At 41.9% G+C, this 23,830-nt stretch overlaps 1 protein-coding gene across 1 annotated transcript in view; it reads left to right on the forward strand.

Moving 5' to 3' along the window:
- The window catches only part of SGIP1 (SH3 domain GRB2 like endophilin interacting protein 1), a 200,262-nt gene that overhangs the window by 65,863 nt on the left and 110,569 nt on the right, over positions 1-23,830 (forward strand). Inside the window, exon 4 of the mRNA XM_019531590.1 lies at positions 21,504-21,567. Coding sequence (XP_019387135.1) covers positions 21,504-21,567 — 64 coding nt within the window. The remainder of the gene's footprint in view (positions 1-21,503; positions 21,568-23,830) is intronic.

The following is a 23,830-nucleotide window of genomic DNA, read 5'->3' on the forward strand; positions in this document are numbered from 1 at the left end:
CCCTACCTGAACGGAGCCCACTGTCACTGCAACCCTGAGCTGCGAGGGGGGGACCCGGACTCTCAAAAGGCCAAAGCTTTGACTGCCGCCCGGCTTCACCCATATCTCTGGAGTGACAGAGTTGGCTACTGTCCTGGGACCCAAAAGATGATATTATTGTCTGGCTCTGAACCTGTCCTTGCTTGAAACCCACGCAAGAGCATGTGGGACTGCTACCAGCCATACCAACAATACCTTTGGGGGGGCGAGGATCCAGGCTAGCATGGTGCTATGTTTTAGTCTATACCTCACCACAACTCTAGTTCAAGGCTTGCTTGCTGGGGTAAGAGGAGAGCACTCTTTGGTCTGGTCTGGTTCATAAAGCTGGATGATCACTGTTTGTATTGTTTTCACTGGAGCAAAAGTTGTGGGTCTTAGCAAATCTTGAGGATGTCAATGGGTATTCAGGATGGTGCCATGTGAGCCTAGGCCACAGCCCTTGGGGGCAGGTGGGGGTATCACCTTGGGGCTGGTAAAATACTCTTCACATAGTCCTAATTTTCTGAGTTAGGAAAGTCTAGGAAATGCATTTTTAAGTTAACGTAATGGTCTCAGTATGGGTTTTAACCAAAAAAGGCTTAAAATATGAAAATATACCCAATCAAACAAAAGGTACATGAATACCAATATAGAACATATTTCTGCTTCCCCTTCTCCCCTCCCAATTCTATTTAGCTCATTATGCTAACTATTTAAATGCCCTATTAGGAACCTGTTTAATTATGTGGTTTAATTTTTATAGAAACGGTGGATTGTTACGAAGTGTCTAGAGATGGGGAAAAGAGTTTGCACATAGTGCATGCTATGGATTTAGGCCTTAATCAGACAAAGAGATCTGCTTACCAGTTTATCTAATTGCCTGGATACTATATATAGCTTTGTTTAGTTTGCACGTGGAATAAAATACCTTGCCAGTGTTCAGCTAGCATTTTAAGGACTACTCTGAATGTTCCAAAATTCATCATGGGCTTTGAACAAATCCTGTCCTAACGGTCTATTTCTAGACTGCATGAAGTAGACACTGTAAAAATATTATTCCTTTCTCACTCCAGTTTGTTTATTTCTAGTCATCTCTTCTTTCTTCTACTCCCACTGTGTAACATCTGCAATTATACTTGTAAATTAATTCAGTTAAAATATTAATGAAGGTACTGAGTTGTTCTAGCTGAAAAACTCACTGGCACGATATTTTATTCCATATGCAAGCTGAATCATGATGTCTGTTTAGTTCTTCTTTATATTAAGGGTGCTGAGGGGGGCCTTGTTACATGATCTGGTCCAAGGATTGGTTTAGATCACCATGCCATTGAAAGCCATAGGATGTAATGAAATTTAAAGAATAGAGATGCACACGCAAATTTTAGGAGCTGCAGTAATTAAGAACTGTGTTAGAATCACTATCCTGGCTGTCTTCCATGCCAAAGTGTTTGAAATGTGCTTTCAAAATTCATGAGACATCCACTTTTCCTTTTTCATGTCCTTGTGATAAGGTATGTAGCAGAATTTGCAGACTTGTTGCAATCTGACAAGCTGTGCCATAAGCACTTCTGCTGTCGGCTCAAACTTGCAACCTCAGGGCTGTCAACCGTGTGCCTTTGTGCTGGTTCCACCCCAGCTCATCCACCTCTACTATCTTAATTTAAAATTTCATTAAACTAGCAGCTGATCTTGTCTCTGGAGTAAAATGAACTGTACTTACGAAAGAAGCCATGTTGCAGTTCTGTTCAATATTGATTTGTAAAACATATATTCCCAAGCTCCTAGGTCAGATTATTCTGTTGATGCTAAGACGAAAAGAAGACCCTTTTATATATTTTATTTTTATTTTTTGACATTCCTTAGACATGACACATTTTGTGATTCAGAGGAGTTAAACAGTGGTTGCTTTTTATTTCCTCAACAAAGTAAGCCAAAAGCAAATGTAAAGGCTTTAGTTTAGATGCTTAGTACAACACCTTCACTGTTATAAAGACACCTCACAAGGTACCTCAGCAGAAAATGGTTTTATGAGCATGTACATGTGGAACTGGGGAAGGGAATTCTCATTTTCAGCTCAAAAGCTGCAAGCTAATGCATCTAGGAAAATCGTCATAGATCTACAACGAATGGAAGAAAACAAAAGAGCAGAAATAGTGAACCAAGATTTTCCCAAAGTAGTTATAATAGACCAACAGTACACTAGATAGCTGCATGTCACAGAACATGGCAGCCGAGAATACAATACAACTGAGATTCATGCAGCACAATACTAACCTTGTCCCTCACTCTTCTGAGGCCACATCTGGAATGATGCAGTCAGGTCTGGGCAGCTTACTGGTAAGATGTCGACAAGATGTGCAGAGAAGAAAAACAGTGTTAATAATGAAAGACCAGCAGAAGTAACTTTCTGTGTAGTCATTTCCTAGCCCCATTAACATGTTGCTTTCCCCATCTCAGCTTCTGAAATCTCCCGTTAGACGGGTAACTTCCTTCTAGAAGATATTCCTGGTAGTTTGTAGAATGCTTGTAAACCTGCTGACAATTTTTGTGTTGTTGTGCCTGGGTAAATAGGACAAAGTCTCTCTCTCCCTCTCCTGCTTCTCATTATAGGCAAGCCAGCTCTTCTCATTTATTTCCTTAAACCAGGCTTTGAAGCCACCATTCTGCTCTTTGGATAAATGCCAGCCTCCCATTAGGTTGTGCATTACTTAAATTGGTAATGAAGAAGAAAAATATACCTCCTGTGGCTGTGAATGTCTAAAGCGAGCAATATTAGAAGGCCCTGAAACTGCAGTGCAGTGCTTCCCATTCAACAGCCAACACTCACCCCTTCCATGCTTCCTCTGGGGTGTTGTTTAAAACAATAGACAGCAAATGTTGAATATTAATGATTACTGGTACATGTCTCTGTAATTTTTTTTTTCTGGCAAGCATCTTCAAAGTGGCATCTTTCATATAGCACCCTACATTCCGAGTATATCCCTTAACCTAATTTCTGAAATGATGTACGGGAAGGATTTACAACATTTTAGGCAGGAAATTTTCAAATTTGTAATGCTGTACACTTGCATGTACTAGCATCCTTCAAATCAAGAAGATACAAAGTCCTCAGTGTGAACACGACAGAGGCCAGAGAAGCTGGTAGCTTCAGAAATGATTTCAGAATTCTCCCCTCCAGCGTTGCTGTTAACCAGATACTGGATCATTTTAATCTCTCCCATTCTGCTACCTACAGTGGTCATGCACGATGTGTCCAGTTTCCTAGCACATCCTGTACTAGCACCGCTGTTGTGATTTCTCTGGCTAGAGGCTATTATTTTGCTCTACAGAATTATTACAAGCCATAAGGAAACATTTCCCGAGTGTAATGAAAGAAAAAAATGCATTTCTGTGAGCTCCTAGTTTTAGGACACTGACATGCATTTCTAAAGGTGTCTGATGCAAATGATTGCAGTGTTTAGTTTTGGTAGTACATCTTGTCTTTTGAAAAGAATCTCCATACATTAGAACAAAGATGCTCTGTATGCTATGGATGATATGAAAATATAAGAGAAGGTTTCATATTGATCTGTTTTGAAAAATTATTGCTAATTTAATTGTGGGGGGTGGAGGGAAGGCCACAAAATAAGTATATAATTTTAATTTCTAAGTCACTTGAGCAGCCAAATAAGTTCTAAATTGTTTTTCTTCAAGGTAAAGTTTGACCTCCCTTGAATGTATTTAGCATGCTTCTGTATTTGTAGCTGCGGGAGCTGCATCAGAATGGTCTGCAACAGTGGTACTCCACCATTTTGCCCAGCAGGCCAGATGAACAGTACCTAGTCCATCCATGGGCTGGATTTAGCCAGTGGGTCTGATCTGGTGTATGGGGTGGGTGCAACAAGGCCCAATTCAGCTGCACAGATGTATGCAGAGGGCAGCCCAGCCCCAATCCAGTTGTGTGGGGGACGGGGCATGCCCTGGCCCTGACCAGCCCAGCCCCAACCCAGTTGTGTGGGGCTTAGGAATTTGACAACTAGGGGTGAGGTGGCAGTATTAATTACCACTGCTCCTCCACCACCACATTTCCCAACCCATGGGGAGCCCTCTGGGCCAGATGCCATGGCTCGATGGGCTGGATTTGGCATGTGGTGAAGAGGTTGAGCACCCCCAGTCTACGAAATATTATACTATGAATTATTTCCAACACAGTACTAAGAATTTGAATTAAATGCAAATAGTACTGTGCAAATAAGACCACAATGTTGTTTTCACTCTTTAGATAAATGTTGTTACACTAAAAAATATATAGTGCCCACATACAGTAAAATGGAAAGGCAAAACCACCAGAAAAAGCAAGTGCTGTCTCCCTTGAAGTGTCTATTTTACTCTTTCCAGCAATTTCTTAAATTAATGCTCGAGCGCAAGGTAGAAATAACCTTAGTGTAGGGAGAAGTTCGTGGCAATTAGCAAAAGGAAATTTTAAAAAACAACCCTTTAAGGCAAGATTCATGAAGCTGTGGCATTTGGGAAGAAGTGCTTGGGTGGGCTCTACACCCTCCCAGTCCCACTCAACAGATGGCTTTATTGCCACCTTCCACAGCACTTGGGCTGAGGGGATCGTCCTTAACAGCTGCTGAGGTTTTTTCCGATCCCTTAAGGGTGCTTTCAGCCCTTTTATTGTAATAGCTCCAGTATGTCCATCATATAAAATACTAGACATTTTTAACTGATATTAAACACTAGCATAAACTATATGTACATATGTGACTAGCTTTGACTGCATGGCTTCCTGGTCCCAGTGTGACTGATCTGTATCATTTCCTTTTCATGGTCTCTTCTTCTTCTCCCACACCCATCTCATTCTGGAAATTTGATTCTCATTCCAAAGTTTTTTCAAGAACCTAGAATCATTTATCTACACGTCTAACAGGGTTTCAGATCCAGCTTTTAGAGGTGATAACAAAGAGCATCAGAATTAGCAACAGGAAAATCAGTGTCAACTTTCTCTCTTTGTATTTGAACTGCCCACTTGAGACTCAATTAGTTACTTAGCTTGGTTGTGATATTTCTTGTATTTCTGATTTGGATGTTGAATCAAGTATGATTAGCTTCTCCTCTTCTCTTTTCACATGTACAGTTTCTTCAGTAGTCATCAGACCCCTTCTGTTTCTTCCATAAACATGGCCTTCCTCTTGCTCCATAGTATAAGATCTCCTACCAGTGTGTAGGTTTCTGCATCTCTTTGAATGCAAATTCTCAATTTTCTGGGGGTTATAATGGCCTTGCAGCTTTGTCAGGAAAATATTTCTGTTTGGCTTATCTCTCTTTTCAGTTGGTTTGTATGCCTCTTTGGATTCGTTTAGGCTGCAGTCACTGTGATGAAGTTGGAACTCTGGTCCTTTTGCCATGAAGGGTTGAGCAGATAATCCTGCATCTTCCATAGATATGCTGCAATAACCCAATAGGTAACGATAGGAATCCTTGAATAGCTCTCTCTGCCATTTCTGTTTGATTGTTGGAGGAAATCAAGCTGAGGCTTTGTGAATGAAATCACGTTGCTTTGCTGAAGTATAGTGACTCTTGTCACATACTTCTTCAGGTAGGCCATGCTTTGCAAATACAGATTTGCACTGTCTGATGACAGACATATTAATTTTTATCTTGAAGCAAGCATACATCTATGTACTGTATTTGGAATAATAGTGAAACAAGTTACAAAAACTCCAGCAGGTCCGTACCCAGTTTCGTGTTGGTTCCTTTTAATTTGTGTGTCTATGCATTTAACATCTCTCTCAGGAGTCTGCCATATCTTCTATTTGGCCAATAGTATGGAGTAACTCTGAATAATAGCTAAGATTTATTTCTTGTGACTTTTTCTCATACTATGGTTTTGTCTCTTAAAGACAAGTCCATCTTGCACATTTATTTCTTCTCTGTAACACCAGGCAGCGCAAGTATTGTCTAGTACTTCAGACCTCTTCTCTGGTCATCTTTGCAAAACAGTTTGCTTTTAGGTTTGCAGTAGCTGTTTTCAATTCTTTTTAATATTGGCAAATAGGTCATTATTAAATACAATGCAGCATCAGCTTTCTCTGAACTTAATCCTTCACCATTGAGTGTATGATCTTGATAAGGTATGAGGAATTGCTAAGTCTTTTCCTGGCTTGTATACTGCTTCCAGATCATATTTCTAGAGTGTGTGCAACCATCTTTGTATTTTTGAAGCATTGTGCAAAGCCTTTTTAAAATCCACACCTTGAAGCTTGTTTCAACAACTGTTTTGTTATAAGATGTATTGATGAAATAGAGTAAAGCTAAACACTATTAGCATTTCATTTTCTATTTGGACCTCATTCTGTTGGAGTCTTGTCAGAGGTTTCAAGGCATAATAACAAAAGACGCTCTTTGCAGTAATGCAGCCCCTAATATGGTAGAACTGGCATCTACTTTAAGGGTTCTTTGTCATTACAGTATGTCAGTAATGGTGCCTTCATCAGAAAGTATTTCAGCTGAAAACATGCCTTTTCATGCCTTAGCATCCAGACGGACACATTTGTTTTTTCAGCACCTGGCTTAAAGGAGCTGTTAGTGTAGCATGTGGAGTAAATTTAGGTAGACAGGTAACCATTCCCAAGAACCTTTGTATTAAGTTTTTCAGGTTCAGGGGGACATGGTGGTTACTGCATCTATCTCTTGAAGGGTTAAAATTTGTTTGCCTTTTCTTTCCAGACCTGCAAAATTATAACCTATCCAGCTTTCTTGTCTTATGCAGGACCATTTCTTAACAACATGGCCACAGCCATATCTAAAACAGCTTTTAATTATCCCTGACTACTTGTTTTATTCATTTCCTTTGTCAAAAGATTTTTCTTGGCATCAGGACACCTTCCAGTTCCTGACTTCTTTCTTCTAAGCTCATGTATTGGGTTTTCTGGACAAAGCAATGCATGTGAAAGGCCTGAGTGACCCAGAAAAAAATGTTTTCTGTCAGTTCCTTGTTATCTGTATGACCATAGCACATTCAAGGGTTAAATCAGCCTCACTCTGCAATCTTGCAAACAATAAATCCGATACAATAATGCACATAATGGGATCTTCAACAAAGGTTTCCCGCAGTTCCTCCAATTGGCAGGTTGGTGCTGCATTTTGGGTTATATATTAACCTTTTGCCTGATTTCTGGTGGAAAGTCTGTGCCCCTCATATGTGACATTTGTCCTTGGGTCAGACTTATTTATGAAGATCTGTATTATTATTTGTGTCATTCTAAAATTGGAAATTGCTTCTGCACCTGCCTCTTGAAGACAAAATGCTATTCAGGCCTTTCTTGTCTGCACTTGGCACAAGGAAGTACAGTTCAAACCCTGCTGCCACTTCCTCCCAGTTTCTGCTGCATTTTCTTCAAAAAGGTCTTTGAGAGGATTCAGTTGGTCTGTTTTCTCAGGTTTGCGTCTAGGACTTCCAGTTTCTGCTCAGGGAGTACGTGTAATATCTGTGATACCTGGATAAAATATGGTATAGGCTAGAGAGCAGGCTCTTTACTAAACTTGTCATTTAGATTTTATACGTGTGTGCCAGGCTTGCCAGTGGCAGCCCAGCTTGATGGCTTGAGCCAGATGGCTCAGGCCAATTCCCCTTCCCCACCAATCAGAAGAAGGTCGGAGAGAGGCTTGCCCTGCCCTGACCTAGGGGGTGAGGTGAAACAGAGGACCTGAGGGGGAACTAACCCCTCAGGCTTTCCCATTGGTCTGTTCCCAATCTGGAGACAAAGCCTGGAGGGAATAAAAGCCCACGTGCTGAGCACACAGGAGGCTTTGATGACGGATGAGGAAGATGGGGCTGCAGAACAGCTGGTAGGGCTCACCAGCGGGGCGGAGCAATTGCCCCAGAAGCACCCTGAAGGTGCCTCCACCAAGCGGGAAGCAGCAGATGGCTGCATCCCAGTCCAGCCATGGAAAGAGCTGTGGTGGCGGTGCATGGGTGGGTGCACGGAGAGCGGAAGGGACCTTGGAGGCTGCACGAGGCAGGAGCCCTCGGTGCACGGGTCGGTGCACTGGGCTGGTAGTGCTGAAGGGATCACTGCTGGGGAGGGGGACACCCCACCCTTGGGTGTAGGGGGGGAACCTCTGCCCATTAAGGGTGGTTTCATGGTTACGGGGGGCCTCCTATGCCATGTGACCTAGGAAAGGGTGATGGTGTTCCTTTAAGGTAATGGGTCCTTTCCCCTGGTACCATTTCTTCTTTGGGCACAGCTGCTGGGCAATTGTTGTGTTCTTGTTCCTCATGGCTTTGGGATTTTTATTGTAAACTTGTGTCCTTATTGTTGTATTATGAAGGGGCTATAAGCTGCTTTATTTAGCCTGCTAGCAGGTTCTGCTAGTGCAACCCTGCCTCAACATCTGAATTCATTGTTTTGGTTATCTTTATGCTTTTGTATCCCATATGATGTGCTCTCACTAGTGTATGTTCCGTTATTGGCCCATCGTTGCCAGTGTTTTATCATTGAGCGTTCCCTTGCCCGCTGCCTGGGAGGGCCCTGTTGAGGGCAGGCAGTGCACGCTAACCCAAAGGCCAAGGTGGATCAAGGCCTGTGCTAACGTAGTGTTTTCATCTGCCATATCTGGCTCAAAATAAAGTCAATATATCAATATAAATATAGGTTTACAAAGACAATAACTCTTATTAACCCTGAACTCAGGCCATTTGAGCCAGAAGTGGCGGTGACATCTTCAGTATAGTGGTAAATGAATGGCTGACCTTAACACACCCCACAAAGGCTGACTTCAAGAATAGCTTTGGTAGGGTGAAGCACAACAAAGCTGGATGCATGGGTGGAGGAGGATGTAGTAAAAAAGAGAAAAGGACAGCCTTACACTGAATCCTTATGGATAAGGGTGGTCGGGGCAGAAAATCTTGATATGAGTGGTGTTTGCTTTGAAACAAATAATATGGTGTTTCTGTTGAGGTAAAAGAAAACTGTAGTGAGGGGAAGAAGGCAAAGATTGACGTCAGCATAGCTTTAATAAAAGAGATTTCAGATTAGAAGCGTTCGTGATCAAACATAGGATAAAAAAACAATGTGAATTTGTCTAAGCATGCTGTCTCCTGGGCATGCTGTCTGTCAAGTGCTTTTATATAAATCTTTTTATGCTATGAAAGTAAATCTTTGTTGAAACATATTTCAACCATGGGCATTTCCTCAGGCTGTTAGAAAATGGCATTGCAAATCATGCTTTATTTTTACTCTACACTTTAACAATAACTTCCTAATCTGCATCACTAAGCTGAATTCATACTGTAAACCTATTATATAATTGAGCAGAATGTTTGGTTGAAATATTTAGTCAGTCAATCATTGAGATCTTTTTCAACTAATAATACATGTCACTTTGCTAGTCTTACTTTTCTCTTCTTTCCAACATCAAAGAATACAACGTGAATTATGCTGTTGAGTGAGATGGATGTCGATCTTACCTAGACATTACTAACACACTTAGATATGAAATAAGTCACAGTAAAATTTACATGCCAGATAAATTGAATGCATCATCATATGCAATGTAAGTTTACGAAACTATGAGATCAAAGTTCAGCTAGCCAAAATCATTGCCTTGTGCTTCCTTATTCATCAGTCCCTGGGCTCTGAATCGTATTTAGCGGGTACATCTACATGTTCATTAATGCACTGTAGTTACTGTGCATTTAGTATTTGTATAACCAAGTACTAAATCAATATGCAATAACTGGTGCTACTGCGCAGTAGTGCCGGTGCACAGCTTTTTAGTGACTCTAGCTGCACAGTAGCCTAATACTACTGCGCAGTAGCACATTAGGACAGGTTTTACCCTGCACACTACTGCTCAGTAGATTTAGGCTACTGTGCAGTTAGTGTCTCACGTAGACGCACCCAGTATGTCTGTGATCTTGTGCTGTCCCAAGATTTAACTCCTTACTCTTTGATCATATAGTGCTGAAGCGTCTGCATCAAATAGGATGAGTCCGAAGCAAACTTGGGCAAGATATCCTTGCAGAGCTTTGTTACTGCCCCAAGAAACTTAAGTCAGTTTAGCTAGAATGTGAAAAGAAACGGTATCTTTTGGGGCCCCTCTGAAGCTGTTCTGTTCTGGAGCTGGGTCTGGTTTAAATGTGGGACCACTATAAACTAACAGTAGCTATTTAATTATAGTTCTGTAGTGATCACTGAATTCAGTAAGCACAAGCAAACATGAAAGAGAGGAAGTAACAATAACCTTTATTTGTGTAGCTGTAGACAGGCCCCTGCAGGTGCTTGATTTCTCTGAGTTAGTTGCTCAGTTAAGCAGCTAGTTATCTGCCAGTGATTAACTTTATTAGTTTCTTTAGTTGGGGAGTATTTTTTAATTATAACTTCCATCACTTCAAGTTTCTTACTCTTTACCTCACCAGCTGCATAGTCAGGCTGCAGAAGAACAGTAAGATGGGCTTGGCTTTGCCTCCAGCTGACCATTTGTTGGACCCAGGGGCCCATTTGCACTTAACAGCCATTTATGGAGTATTAAGCAATGTCCTCAGTGCAGCTGATAAGAACTTTTCAGATGTATGGAGCCTAAGATATTCTTTATTTGAATATCATGTCATTGAAATGTGTTCTAGAAACATGGAAGAGAAATGTGTTCCTGAAACATGGTGTTTCTGAAGCAAAACTTTCTCAGAATTTCCTATTTATAGGAAACTTTGACTTCAGCTAAAACCAGGCTTTGAAAATTAATGTTCAGTAAAAAGTCCACTCTAAGTCTACAGCTCAAGTAATAAACTCCTGTTCAGACAAACTGTGAGGGTCCAAGGTTCCAGTTGCACATTTTAGAACCTGTTTTCAATTTTTCATCTTTAATTAAAATTTAGGAGTTGCACAGCAGGAGCCTATGTTTAATTCCAAAGCAGAGATGTACTATTTATGTTTTGTACCCTGGGGCAGCATTTCCCAAACCTGGAGTGACTATGCCATTGCTGGCAGTAAGAGGCAGCAGGGGATTTGGCAGCAAGAGTAGCAGCGGGTGCAATAGGGGGTGCAAAAGGCTCCCTACATCTGACCGCTGCTTCATTTTGGCTTTCCCTTCAAGTCAGCCATCAAGGCTGGTGCACTGTGTGTCCACCCTCAGTTACACTACTGTTCCAAAGTCAAGCATCCCAAAGGGAGACAATGCTATCGGTGCATTTGCCTGTCACCTTCACTGTGCCCCCCTCTCAGCGCATCTAAGTGTGGTATGTTTTATATAATAATTTTAAATAATAATTTTCCACATGGTTCCTGCTCCAGTCAGTGTACAGTATGGGTACAGAGTGGAGCAAAATTACATTTCCATAGTCAAGAATAATTCTGCTATCTCCTAACATTCTTGTGCTTGAATATACATAAATTACATAACGAATGTTTTCTTAATGTAGGTATATGTTTATGTAATATGTTCGTTATGGGGGACTTAATGAAAATTCTGCTAGAATGGTTATTCATTCCAAAATCAGAAATACTGTTCTAGGTTTAAGAGTAATATTATGTATTTATACGGGGGGGGGTGGGGGGATAATTCAACAAAGGACACCATCCAGTGCTTTGAGTACCTATTTCACAAAGTCACAACATAAATTATTTATGAGTAGCCCTTTTTCTATCTTAGCCTATACCTGCCTCAGGCTATTGGGGACAAGAAAAGATGGGCTACAGGAAATTGGGGACAAGAAAAGATGGGCTTTGGAGTATATAGGTAAGTTTAACTTATCTTGGCTCTGGGCACTGAGCTACAGGAATGCTCTAAATGTGTGGACCCTTCACAGGCATCATTTGACATCAGCTCTCTCCTTTTATTCTGCAAACACAATATCTACATCAATCTCCAACTTCTTAGTGGAAAGCCTAAGGAAAGGTTATGTTACTATAAGGTATCCAGAAAACACTCTCAAATATAAAATCTTCATTGTCCTGTCTTGTTCAATGGCTTTATCATGCTCACCTGTCACTTTAGGCAAAACCTATTTCCTCTAGTTTCTAGAAGTAGCAAGCGGACTTATTACCCCTTTCACAGAAGAAAACATTAACTCAAAAGTTTTTCAGTGCAAAACTGTCTGTACGTGAGAATATGCTTGCAGTGTAATATCACTTGGGGCGCTCGTCCATGACATCGGCTTTTTCTGGCTAAAGACATTCCTGGGGATCTTTCACTGTTGTAATGTACCACGACTAATGACATAACGTGTATGTTATTTAGCATGTTATGGTTTAATATGCTGTTACTAGTGAAAAAGTGCTAGGGGACACGTCATAACAATTTTAGCCTCTCGACCTCCTGGTTCTAATCTCCATCGGGGGCATTTTAAGGTAGTATTTGATTCGTTGGTTGGTTTATTTTCTTGGGTTGTGTTGGGTTTCTTTTGTTGGAGGTTGCCAGTGGCTTTGGGCCAGTGGCTTTTTGTGGGGGTTGAGTTCAATAAGCAGTGCTCCCCAACTCCCCAGCAAAGCCTGCCTGCCTTCTCCTCACAAGTCTGCCTTGGCATCAGGGGTTGGTACCGCAGGCCACCCAAAGGGGTTGCCCCACTTTGCCTCCCACTTATTCTGCGCGCTTCTTGCATAGGGCTTTTTGGGTTTGGGGCAGGAAATCTTTTAGTGCAAAGGCAATTTTTGTCACATGGAAACAGGAACAGCGCTAGGTGGACAAGCGCCCTTGGTTAAAGGAATCAGAACTCATAGAGGAAGTGATATCTTTTTATTACACCAACTAGATATTTGCAAAAAAAAATCTTTATTTGCAAGCTTTTGGGCACACATACCCTTCTTCAGGCATAGGAGAACACAAAGATTGTAAAATATCTCCTAGGTGGAAATGAAAATTCATATTTCACAGGAGAGTTTGAAGGTCTTGTAAGATCTCCTGGTTGGAAAAGTTCACTTTGTGCAAATTAGGCTCAGGTAGAAGTTTAAACAGTCTTTTTACCTCAGAGCTGTCTGGTGGCAATCAGAATGTAGAAATATGTTTCCTTCTCGTTATGATGTTTCATATTTCACAGGAGAGTGGGGAGATGGAACGGTCTCCTGGGCAAGGAATTTCTCTTGCATTCAGGTGCCTCGGAGCTCTGTGAAAATGCAAGTTGAGCTTGAACAAAAGGCAGGAGCCAAGGTGTCAGCTTTCAGGCTTCCAGGTGGTAGATTTGGCTTCTTTCTTGTAAAATTACTCACAAATGCATGCTTCACCCTCTGGCTACAAACAGATGTCAACTTTGTGCGGCCGTAAAAATTTTTATGGCAGCACAAAAGCCGAGTGAACAGACATTGTAGCCCGTTGTTGTGCTACCAGTGCTTAAATGTTATGACTCCAACAGAAGTCTGAAGAATTTGTGCCGCCTTTCTGTGGGTGACATCTGTTCAGTTTTGGCAGATGCCGGGTGTCCCGCAGATCGGTCGGGCCAAGGTACAGCATGCAAGTGGAGCGGGGAAACCTCTAGGGGAGTTCCTCCCCCTGTTTTGCAGACACCTGCTGGGGGATTCTTTCACCCCATGACACCGGCATGTCTGCAAGGTGGGGTTTCTCTGCTTGCACATGTGTGCCCTGAGTCAGGGTGGGGCAACCAAGGGCCTACCCCCTCGCCCCCCACCGAGAATTAGGCCCGTGAAGCCCTGGGAGGGCGAGGGGACCAACTTTGGGGGATCACAGCCCCAAGAACGTTAGATGTCTGTGAAGTGGAGCCGCTGTATTGCACTACTCATGCTCCAAAGAGGACATCTGTTCCGGTCTCTGGTGTGAAAATGGACCTCATCTGACTTGTCATTTGTGCTGCCTTAAATTTTAAGGTGACACAAATTCTGAGCAAATAGACATCCTTAACCTTTGTTGCACCACATGGCAGGAAAATCAGTGGTGCAACAAAAAGTAGTAATAAACTTTGCTGCTTTATTGACATATATTCCCTTGTGACATTCCCTGCTCAGCCAGCCCCAGAGACAGTCTTTCCCCCACTGCCTCAGACTCACAGTGCAGCTCTGGGGCACTGGGGAAAGTAGATTCTTCCATTCAGTGGGGCTAAGGAAAAGTGCTTCCCTGCTCAGCCAGCCTGGGGGTTTCTGCCCCCCAGCCACTCTGGGGCTGGCTGAACAGGGAAGCACTTTTCCCCACCACCCCAGACCAACAGCATGGGTCTGGAGCGACAGGGAAAGCGGAGAGATCACATCGACCCTTGTGCAATGTGATCAACAGCTTGATCTACCATCAAGAGCGGGACTGGGGGCAATGTGTATTTTGCCCCGGGAAGCAGAATAGTGGTACCATGGGATCACAGCACAGCTGAATCGCTCCATTCGGTGACTTCTGTTTCTTACCTGAGTTTAACTAGGTGATCTAGTCACTGACTTTTTCTAGTCTATTCTCTTAAACCACTTGCATTTTAGTCACTGCTAGTTGCTGTTAGTAGCTTTTTTGAGATGTTGGCACTGTACGTTATTCTTGGAGACCTACATCTGGACAAGGGCTGACTATTTTAACATCGCTAGTGTGTGTGTGTGTGTGTGTGTGTGTGTGTGTGTCCACAACTGCTGCTTTTGATTCTTGGAATATTTTATTCCCCAAGGGGTAATTTAGCAAAATCGATTATCCACTGCTCCCTTATATATCCACCGCCTTTATCCTCCCCCGCTTCCCAAACATCCGCTGAAGGTCTTCATGGAACAAATGGAGCCTTGCATCGTACCACACACTTGTCGCTATTCCCAGAAATATAAGCTGCAGTCAGCAGTAGCAAGAGGCCCTGGGCACAGTTTAACTTCCACAGTGAGGCACAAAAATATGGCAGCCTTCAGCAATCCTCAGGATTTCACCCCAGATCTCCAGAAGTCAGTAGCAAAAGTTCCTTAGTCTTCGGTGAGGCTTAATTTCAGGTCTGGGTTCTAGACCTTTTGAGTTGACCCATGGTGTTATGAGGATCATGTATAGTAATAGGGAAGACAGAGTAAATGCTGTGTCATACAGTTGGAGATGATGTAGTGATTCAAATATTGAAACTCGGGTGGGGGGGGTGATATTTTTGTTTCCTTTATATTACTGCGAGTCTTAAAATCAGTTCTCAACAGAGACCGGTTTGATTATTGTCAATTTGATAATGTCAATCAAGCCAGTGTTGCCTTTCCACAGAAAATCTGTGTTGATGCATCACTTCTGCTGCAGGTTTCAGTAGGTGTCAGTGTGGAACACTGCAGGGAATGATGAAAATTGCCCTGATTCAAGGACATTTCCAAAGCAGGAAAAAGCAAGAAATCAAATGTGTTGAATAAAAGCACTTAGGCTTCTGACAGTGAATGGATTTAAAACATTCCTTGGCTGGATCTAGATGTTCCTTGACTGTCTCATCTTGTGCACTGATTTTATTATTCCAAATACATGAAGGTGATCTACTTTAAATCTGGTTATGCTGAATCATTATTGGGCTTCTCCATAAAACAGAATTCTATATATGTAAAGGGCTTAGTCCGTCTGTCTATGTGTCTGTCTGTCCATAGCGCGCTTGAGGGGGGTGTGGCTTCAGCCAGTGCTGTGCCAAGAATGACGGGCAGGGCAGGGCTCCAGCAGAACAGGTCAGGTGGATGTGGAGCAGGACAGGGGAGGAGGTTGGGTGGCTTAGGGCCTGATGCAGAGTGGAGCGGGGGTTGGGTGGCATGGGGTGGGCATGGTGCAGGGCTGGATGCAGAGTGGGGGGCGTTGAGGGCAATTCACTAGTGCAATATAGCACATGCAAAATGTGTAGGTCTGGCTCTCAGTATTAAGTGCACAGGCAAACACACTCTTCACAGTCTAGCTGAAATCTAAGTTAAGACAGAATGAAGAAAGATGGTTAGTTCCAAGAAATGGAAAGTGGCAACTGTTTATATCATAAAATTGTGCAGTTACTCATGCTAATAATATACAGTGTAATGAAAGTATGCTCAACTGATTTTTAATTTTTGAGTCATCTGCTCCTTGGTTTACAACATGATCCTGCAAAGTTGCTAATGTCTTGTTTTTTTAATTGTTTCAGATTTATGTTTACTATTCAGTAAAGCTAGGGGATAATTAATTAATGTTATCAGTCATTATGTGCTGTTGCATATACCTTCAGTTCCTCAGCTCCCTAATATGATCATCTTGTGGTTAATGCCATTTCCTATTTGCTAGGCAATGACTCAAGTATTTTTATATTTCTTTATGCCTTTAGACATGAATTGTGCTGGGTAGAGTTCTACCACTAGTGTCTCAAGCACTTTCATAATGCAAACTTCCATTTTTTGTGGAGTGATCTATAAGGCTAGGGGCAGGCATTCAAAAAGCCTGAACCTGAACTGATTCAATCTTTGCAGGTTAGTCTAATCTGGCTAGGCTAAATCAGTTGTGTAAACAGACAAACATCCCAGAAATGCAGGCACATGCCTGAAGTGGCTCAAGCTAGAAGCCGGGGGGGCACTACAGCAACTCTGGGGGTGCGTGGCCAGGCCCCAGCAGGATGTTGTGATTAGGGATGGTTCCCGACCTCCTGAACAGCCCAGCAGGGAACGTTTATCACCTTTTAACTCAGTGTTTATCACCCCATTAAGAAAACAGAGGGACCTTACCAGATCTCTGTTGATTCTGCCTTTGTCCGGCATGCCACAGCTGGAGGAAGCTAGCATGTGGTCTGCTAGCTAATACTGACAGGTATCTGTGAGGGACAGGGGAAATGCCTGCTTAGCAGAGAATGGGGAGGGGAGTGGGGAGCCTGCAGAGACTGCCAAAGTTGCAACCAGGGAGCAGAAGGGAGGAGGCCAGCTCTGCTGTGGAGCAGAGAGTCCTGCCCAGCCCAGAGAGCATGCCAGGATGCTGGGGGAGTCTGGTTTAACTTAAACCAACAAGTGGTCTGAGACAGACACTGCATAAACTGGTTTGAGCCAAATCAGTTAAATCTGATACAGGTCTACATTCAACCAGGTTCATCTGAAACCAGTTTCAGCCATTCTTAAACTGGTTTGTTCTGTTACAGGTTTAAACTAGTTTCTGATTACTTAAACCAGTTTATGTGTAATGTCTTTCCCTAGCCCAACTGTCAACCTTTGTATCTACCATCCCATAGTGCTCCTGTACAGCAGTTTCTTATGTGGAAAAGTAAAGTAAAGAACCACTGAGTGTATTTTTGCCTGTATTATTTGGGAGCTTAATGGTAAGGAAGAGTTTATTTCATGTATCTAGACAATTCTCTTTGGACCACATTTTGTGAAACTTTGCTCTTCCCTATGCTGATTAATACTAGTCTATAATAAATACTCCAGGGTTATGCATTTGTCTAAAATATGTACTTAGCATAAGTCATAAATATGAATTCACTCCATTTTATATTTTTAATATAATAGAACTACTTTAGGTAGATAATTAGAGTGAAATGCATGGTTCAGCTTTGGCTGATTTTTTTGAAAAAATGTTCTCAGTGACTCTCCCCTTATGCAGTGCAGTATCCTAAAACAAATGATGTTTTTTTGTTTTGTATGAATACTGGATCTAGTGCCTAAATGCTTTTGAAGTGAAATGGTCTGTTTTGTTAAAAAAATACCATTTAATTGAAATTAAATTAATGGAGTAGGGCTTTTCTTCCAGCAGTTAAATCTCTCTGGTGTTAATTATATTGGAATTATTGGTTCTGGCAAATAAAAATGGGGGGGAAGATATACAAAGAGATCAGTTTTCAAAACAACTGACCTCATCACTGATCTCTCTTGCCCCCCACTGCACACTTGCTCCTAATTTACCTGTATTAGATATGGTTTTGTAGTGCCCCTTGTAGAAAAAAGTGTTTGAATGAATATGCAGGGGACACATCATTGATGTTACTGAGAACAGGCAAAGCTGCTTAATTCTGTAGCTTTCCAGCTTCTCAGTCAGGATCTCCAAATGGCAGCCACTTCTAAGACTTCTTGATAGCCTTGCCTGATAATCCTGTAATGTACTTCTTCAGAGCCTTTAAGAGACAGATTCCTGCTGCAAGTAGATTTTAGCGCAAGTCACTCTGGCCAAGAAGAAGTCTCTCTCTCTCTGGTTCAGCTAGTAGATCCGCAGCTGCTGAACTGTGCCTGTTCTGGCTGGGGAATGTACAGGATACACACACAGCAAGGCCAGCCACCAGATGGGCATTGCAGCTAATTGGCTGTCTGCTTTAGCATCTAGTCATCACTTTAAAAGCTGCTGCCTAAGGATTAAAACAGTTTCAGAGAAGATGCATCATGTCTGTCAGTATCTGATTTAGGAAATGTCATTAGTTAGCTTAAAAAAAAAAAAAAAAAGGTGAGGGCCATTTTGAGCTGAAGCTAGGTCATCTTATTAAAATATATGCATAATGCCAGTGCTTTCCTGACCTCTGGCGGAGGAGTATTTTCAGTATTAGATAGCAGTGTGGTGCTGGATCCCAAAGAGGAGGGTACTGTCCACTAATCATCCTGCCTGGGGAGGCCAGTTGGGAACCGACTGCTCAGTCACTCAGCAGTGGCTGGCAAAATACTCCCAGGTTAGCAAACATCCCATCTGTTCAAATGGTTGGTTCCAGAGTCTGACCAGCCCCATCAAACTTTGGCTTCAGCCTGAAATGCTGCCGAATCTCTACTAGTGTGCATGCTGTACATGTGCCTTGCAGGATATTTGAATATCAGCTAGTCCTGAAAGAATAAGGGAAATAATGTCATATTTGTCATTTTGCAAAGTGCTGCTTCTACTGTCACCAGGCATGTTACCTCCAGCCTCTTCCCAACAGCAGAAATAATCCATCTTAGAGTTCTTGGTATTTATCCTGATTGCTGTACTGAGTGGCTCAAAGTCGTGTTAAGTTCTTCTGTTGTTCATAGCTGTTGATACCAGTCATGTTGGACCAGAAGGTTGGAATTGTATGTAGTGATACAAGACATGAGGCTTAATTTCTATTATTTGTTACTAAATAAGGGTAAAGTGAATGCATTTCCCATTGGTCCAAGCATCAGTGAAAAATATTAGTAAGTATTACTAGCGCTAGATATTAAATGCTAAATGGATTTGTTTATAAGGATAAATGTGGGATGTAATTGTATTGTGGATAGTAGAGACACAGATTCAAGGAACTGGGTATTTATGGAGCATCCTATATAAATATAGCACAATTGTAAAGGTGGGACAAAGAAGCATGGCAAACTGTGTAAAAGAAAAGTCTGTTTTAGTCTGGTGGCCTTGGAGAAAATGTTCAGGTAGGCTAGAGACAGAAATTACACATAAACCAGCGTAAGCGGTTAGAACCAGCGGTTCAGCAATGCACATAAACCACTTTCAAAATGGCTGAAACTGGTTTAAGATAAGCCTGAAGGGATATAATATCAGACTTAACTGATTTTGGTTAGATCACTTTATTGATTTTTATGTCCCAAAGCCCCTCCAGTTTCAAGTTAACTCACAGTCCTCCAGCATCCCAGGCTGCTCTGCACTTCCACGGCAAACCCTGCCTCTCAGGGTGGGCAGGCTAGCCTTGGCCCAAGCTGTCTGCTCCAGCTGAGCAGGAAGGCACCACCCAGCTTCTGGCCCAGGCCACTGCAGGTATGGGGCTGAATTTCTGGAATAGGAAATGAATGTCTGTTCACTTTTGCTTATCAGTTCAGTCTACAGAATTTAGACTGACCTGTGAAGATTGAATCAATTCAGCCTTTTTGATTGTCTGTACTTAGCTGTATAGTGCATCCCTCTGTTAAGAGCACCCTCACAGTGCTGAAGAACACTGTCTCTTTATGCTTACATATTGCAGCAGCCACTACAGCTTTCTCTCTCCATAGAAACTTTCAAATTACTTTTTACCTAGAGAATCAGACTCCACAGTCTATACTTAGAGTTTTTCTGGCCTCCAGTGATGTTATTATATGTGGGAACTGACCCTCAGTCTTTCACTGATGTTCTTTTCTTCCCTGCCTATGACTCAGTATTATGTTAGATCCTTGGCTAACAAAGCATTTAAAACCACTAGGTTATGGTGCAGTCATGTGTTGGCTAAGTGGGTTGAGGATGACACTTCACAGCTTGGTACTGGGACTGACCTGTTAATTTTAAGGAAGGATCCCAGTCTGTTTACTGTATAGTCAAATTTGCCATTGTAACAGGTATGTGCAACAGCACTGTTCAGAAATTAACTTGTTTTGAATAACAGTAACATAAATGTATGTAGAAGAGATGTTGGCTTATAATTATAGTTTCACATGGAGATGCATGAACGCATCATAAGAGGTGAATTTCAATAAAACCCAGTCGGACAGAGAACACTACTTGAGGCCTGTGTTTCTCTGGAAAGGTTATGGTTGGCAAATCAGTTGTAACTTTAGGCTATGGGGGTTATCTGTTCTTTCTCTGCTTCCTCTCTCAATCCACTGGCAGCACTTACTGTTAGAGGATTATTTTTTCAACTAGATGGAAAAGCCACACAAGCTCCAGTTTCTCAATAGGCCAATAGGGAATATTCAAGTCTTGTACACTTGGTCTTTGGAGGTGAATTGAAGGGTATTGCTGTAGCAACAGAAGTCTGTGTAAGGAGGGTAGAAACTGCTCCTGAACTGAAGTATCCTTCATTCATAGCGACAGGTGGGATATGTACAACCTTGGGGGAAGGGTAATTTTTTTCCCTAGTTAATCAATATTCTGTAATACTTCTAATGCTGTAGAGCATATTGATCTGCAAGTCACCTTGAGTAATTGCAAAGCTCTTAGCAATCAGAATGATATAGCTGGTTTTTGCTTCTATGTGGTATTTACAAAGAAAAAAAGGATAGGGAGAAGCTTGTCTTCCACATTTGAGGATGATGTATGAAACTTTTGACATAATCAAGGAAACTTTTGAAATAATTAAGGAGTAAATGCTCATGTTAGTTTACATTCTTCAGTAACTTTTAACAAAAGCTAATGAAGAATGTATAGAGATGTACACTATTTTCCAGTGTCATGGTTTTGTTACATCCATAGTCTTGTTTATCATAGAGAAGGCTAGAAGGGACCTCAAGAGAATTAAACCTGCAGCCTTCTCCAGATGGACTAGATGATTTTTGAGGTCCGTTCCAGCCTTACTTCTCTGTGATAACACAAGACTATGGATGTACAAAATCATGAATTAGAAAATAATGTGCATCTCTAAACTTTTAACAAAAGCTGATGAAGACTGTAAAGTAGCATGAGCATTCACTCAATTATTTCAGTGGTTTCATACTTTCACACATTATTGGGTCCACCGAGATATATTTTTCTAAGTTTCATACCAAAAATAAAGAGCACGTACATTAGCACTGATACTGAAGTGTTGTCATTGTTACTTAATATAATTAATATGCAAAACAACTTAATAGATGAACTGCTAAAAGCAAGAGTTTGCATATCAATTGTCAATAAGGTCTCATTTTCTTAAATTGCAGGTGCTAATGGTGCAAGCAGCTTTCATTAAGGTCTATCAGTAGCATAATATTGAGATGTCCTTCTGAATCCTTTCTTTTTGTCCACAGGACTGAAAAAGCGTACAAGGAAGGCCTTTGGTATACGGAAGAAAGAAAAGGACACTGATTCCACGTAAGTTATCAAGCACTTTAATGCATCCATGAATGGTGGAAAGGTTGAGACCAGTATGTTGTGGAACTGCTACACGTGACATATATACAGTATGTAAGCATTACTATTTGAAATCCGCAATGCAACAGTCAGTGTCTTTTTAAATGTTTTCTAGTGAATCTGGTAGCCAAACCAATGAGACACTTGCTTCCTGTCTCATGTTATTAGGACAAGTTTCTTTTCTACATGTTTCCAAGGTACGGTGTTGGTGATGATCAGGTAAAAATTATTGACATGCAAGTTTGCTAATAATCTCTACCTAAACTAATGACCTGCATGTGCTTGGTTGATAGTCATGTTTTCAATGCAAATTCAATTTAAACAAGCAGCCTTGACAACCAATCTGTCCTTGGTATGAAAAAGGCACTTAATTGGTTTTATGCCCATGTGTAGGCTTTCAGCAATAGTGAGTGATACCTCAGAGTGTGTCGTGATGATGTTTTATTGCTCACTGTCAGAGGAAGAGAGCATTTGGGGATCACCAGATGGATGGGTCTGTTCTTGCTGGTTAGACATTTTTTTCCAAGTAGTGCCTCCACATTGTGGAAAATAATTCAATTTCTCCAGTCACTCATGGGTTCAAAGGTCTGCCTGAGTCTAGGTGGCCCATCAGGCTAATGTGGTAAAAGCACCCCAGTTTCCATAGTGACAGTGTGATTTGGCCAGCACTGCATCCTGCAACCTTTGACTTATAGCCAGATGACCAGGGGACCCATTTACTGGCTGCCTTTGGTAGGAGAGCTGAGGAAGGTTTGAACTAATGCTCTGGAACCATAGCAAGATGCTTTACCTGCTTTGGCACCATGCTCTAGGATCACTTGCAGCATGAGGTACATATGTATAGCATGTCTATAGTACAGCAGGAGCACATGCTAGCCAGAATATTTCCAAGCACACCCTACTTGCTTGCTCACTCCTGCTTGCACTTTGGTTTCCAGCATGCTTGAGAACAACTACGGGGGATGTCTCTGAAGTCCCCTCCCTGGTGTATTTCTATGTTTGGAGTGTCCAAGTGGAGCAGGTGACTGAGTTTGTGCTTGGGAATGTGCAGGGCCCACTGCAGCTGCAGAACAGACATTACCCTTTTCAAGTTTATAAGAGTAATTCTGCTTCAGCCTGATGGAGTCTGAGATGAGGAATAAACCATTATACTTAAACGTTCATTTTGGAAGAGTTTTTTTTAACTGGAAGCAAGCCCTAGCCAGCTAGTGTCATAAATGTCAGAGACAGCAAGAGGTACAGAGATCACTTGTTGAACAGCTATATGTGCACCAATTTCTGAACTAGAGACTGAGGAAGGTACGTCTATGCAAGGTGCAACTGGGACTGTTTGTAAGGGCTTAACTTCTAGCTCAGTAGCAACCCTGTCTTTTTGCCCATATAAAAGATACTGTGGTCTTGCGGTAGGTAGATTGCCTAATGCTAACTGATCATTACCAGTTGCTCGGTGGACATATCTGGAGGCTTCCTGAGACAACTGCTGTTTGCTTAACCAGCTTAACTCTGACTGAAAGAAGACAGCTTAAAATTACGTGCATGGTATCCATAAAAATAAGTATGTGCAGCCACATTCAAGCTGCAGTCCGTGGAGTACTGTTTGTAACCTGTAAAGGGAGGCTGGTAACTTTTCACAATCTAGAATTAAATTAAAGAAAGAAAAAGCAGGACTTTTCTAATAAATCAAATAGTAAATGCATTTGATTCTGTTATTCTTTGATTATGCTTACAAAGAAAACTAGTAAGCTAGAGCAAAGCGGGTTAATTAAAGAATTGCTGAGCTTAGTAGCAAGAAAATAAAGAGCAATGACATTCATGCTGCGAACAAGCTAATAAAATTGTGTTGTGAGCCTGCATCTTCATGCACGTCTTACCTGACTTCATTTGTGCTGTTCATATTGAAGTCTGGCAGGGTCTGTGAGATTTCAAAGCAGTTTAAAGAGTTGATTAGGACCTTCAGAGCCATGTCTGTAAAGACTGTCTCCACCTGATTAGTTAACACTTGTAAGGAACATTTGATCTCACTGTTTCATAGTTTCTAGGGTCGGAAGGGACCTGAGCAGATCATCTAGTCCGACCCCCTGCCATGGCAGGAAAGAGTAAGTACTGGGGTCAAACGACTCCAGCAAGATGTGCATCTAACCTCCTCTTAAACACCCCCAGGGTAGGAGCCTGCACCACTTCTCTTGGAAGTTGGTTCCAGACCCTAGCCACCCTGACTGTGAAG

This window comes from Crocodylus porosus, unplaced genomic scaffold (assembly GCF_001723895.1).
Source record: "Crocodylus porosus isolate Cpor-Errol unplaced genomic scaffold, CroPor_comp1, whole genome shotgun sequence".
Classification (NCBI taxonomy): domain Eukaryota; kingdom Metazoa; phylum Chordata; order Crocodylia; family Crocodylidae; genus Crocodylus; species Crocodylus porosus.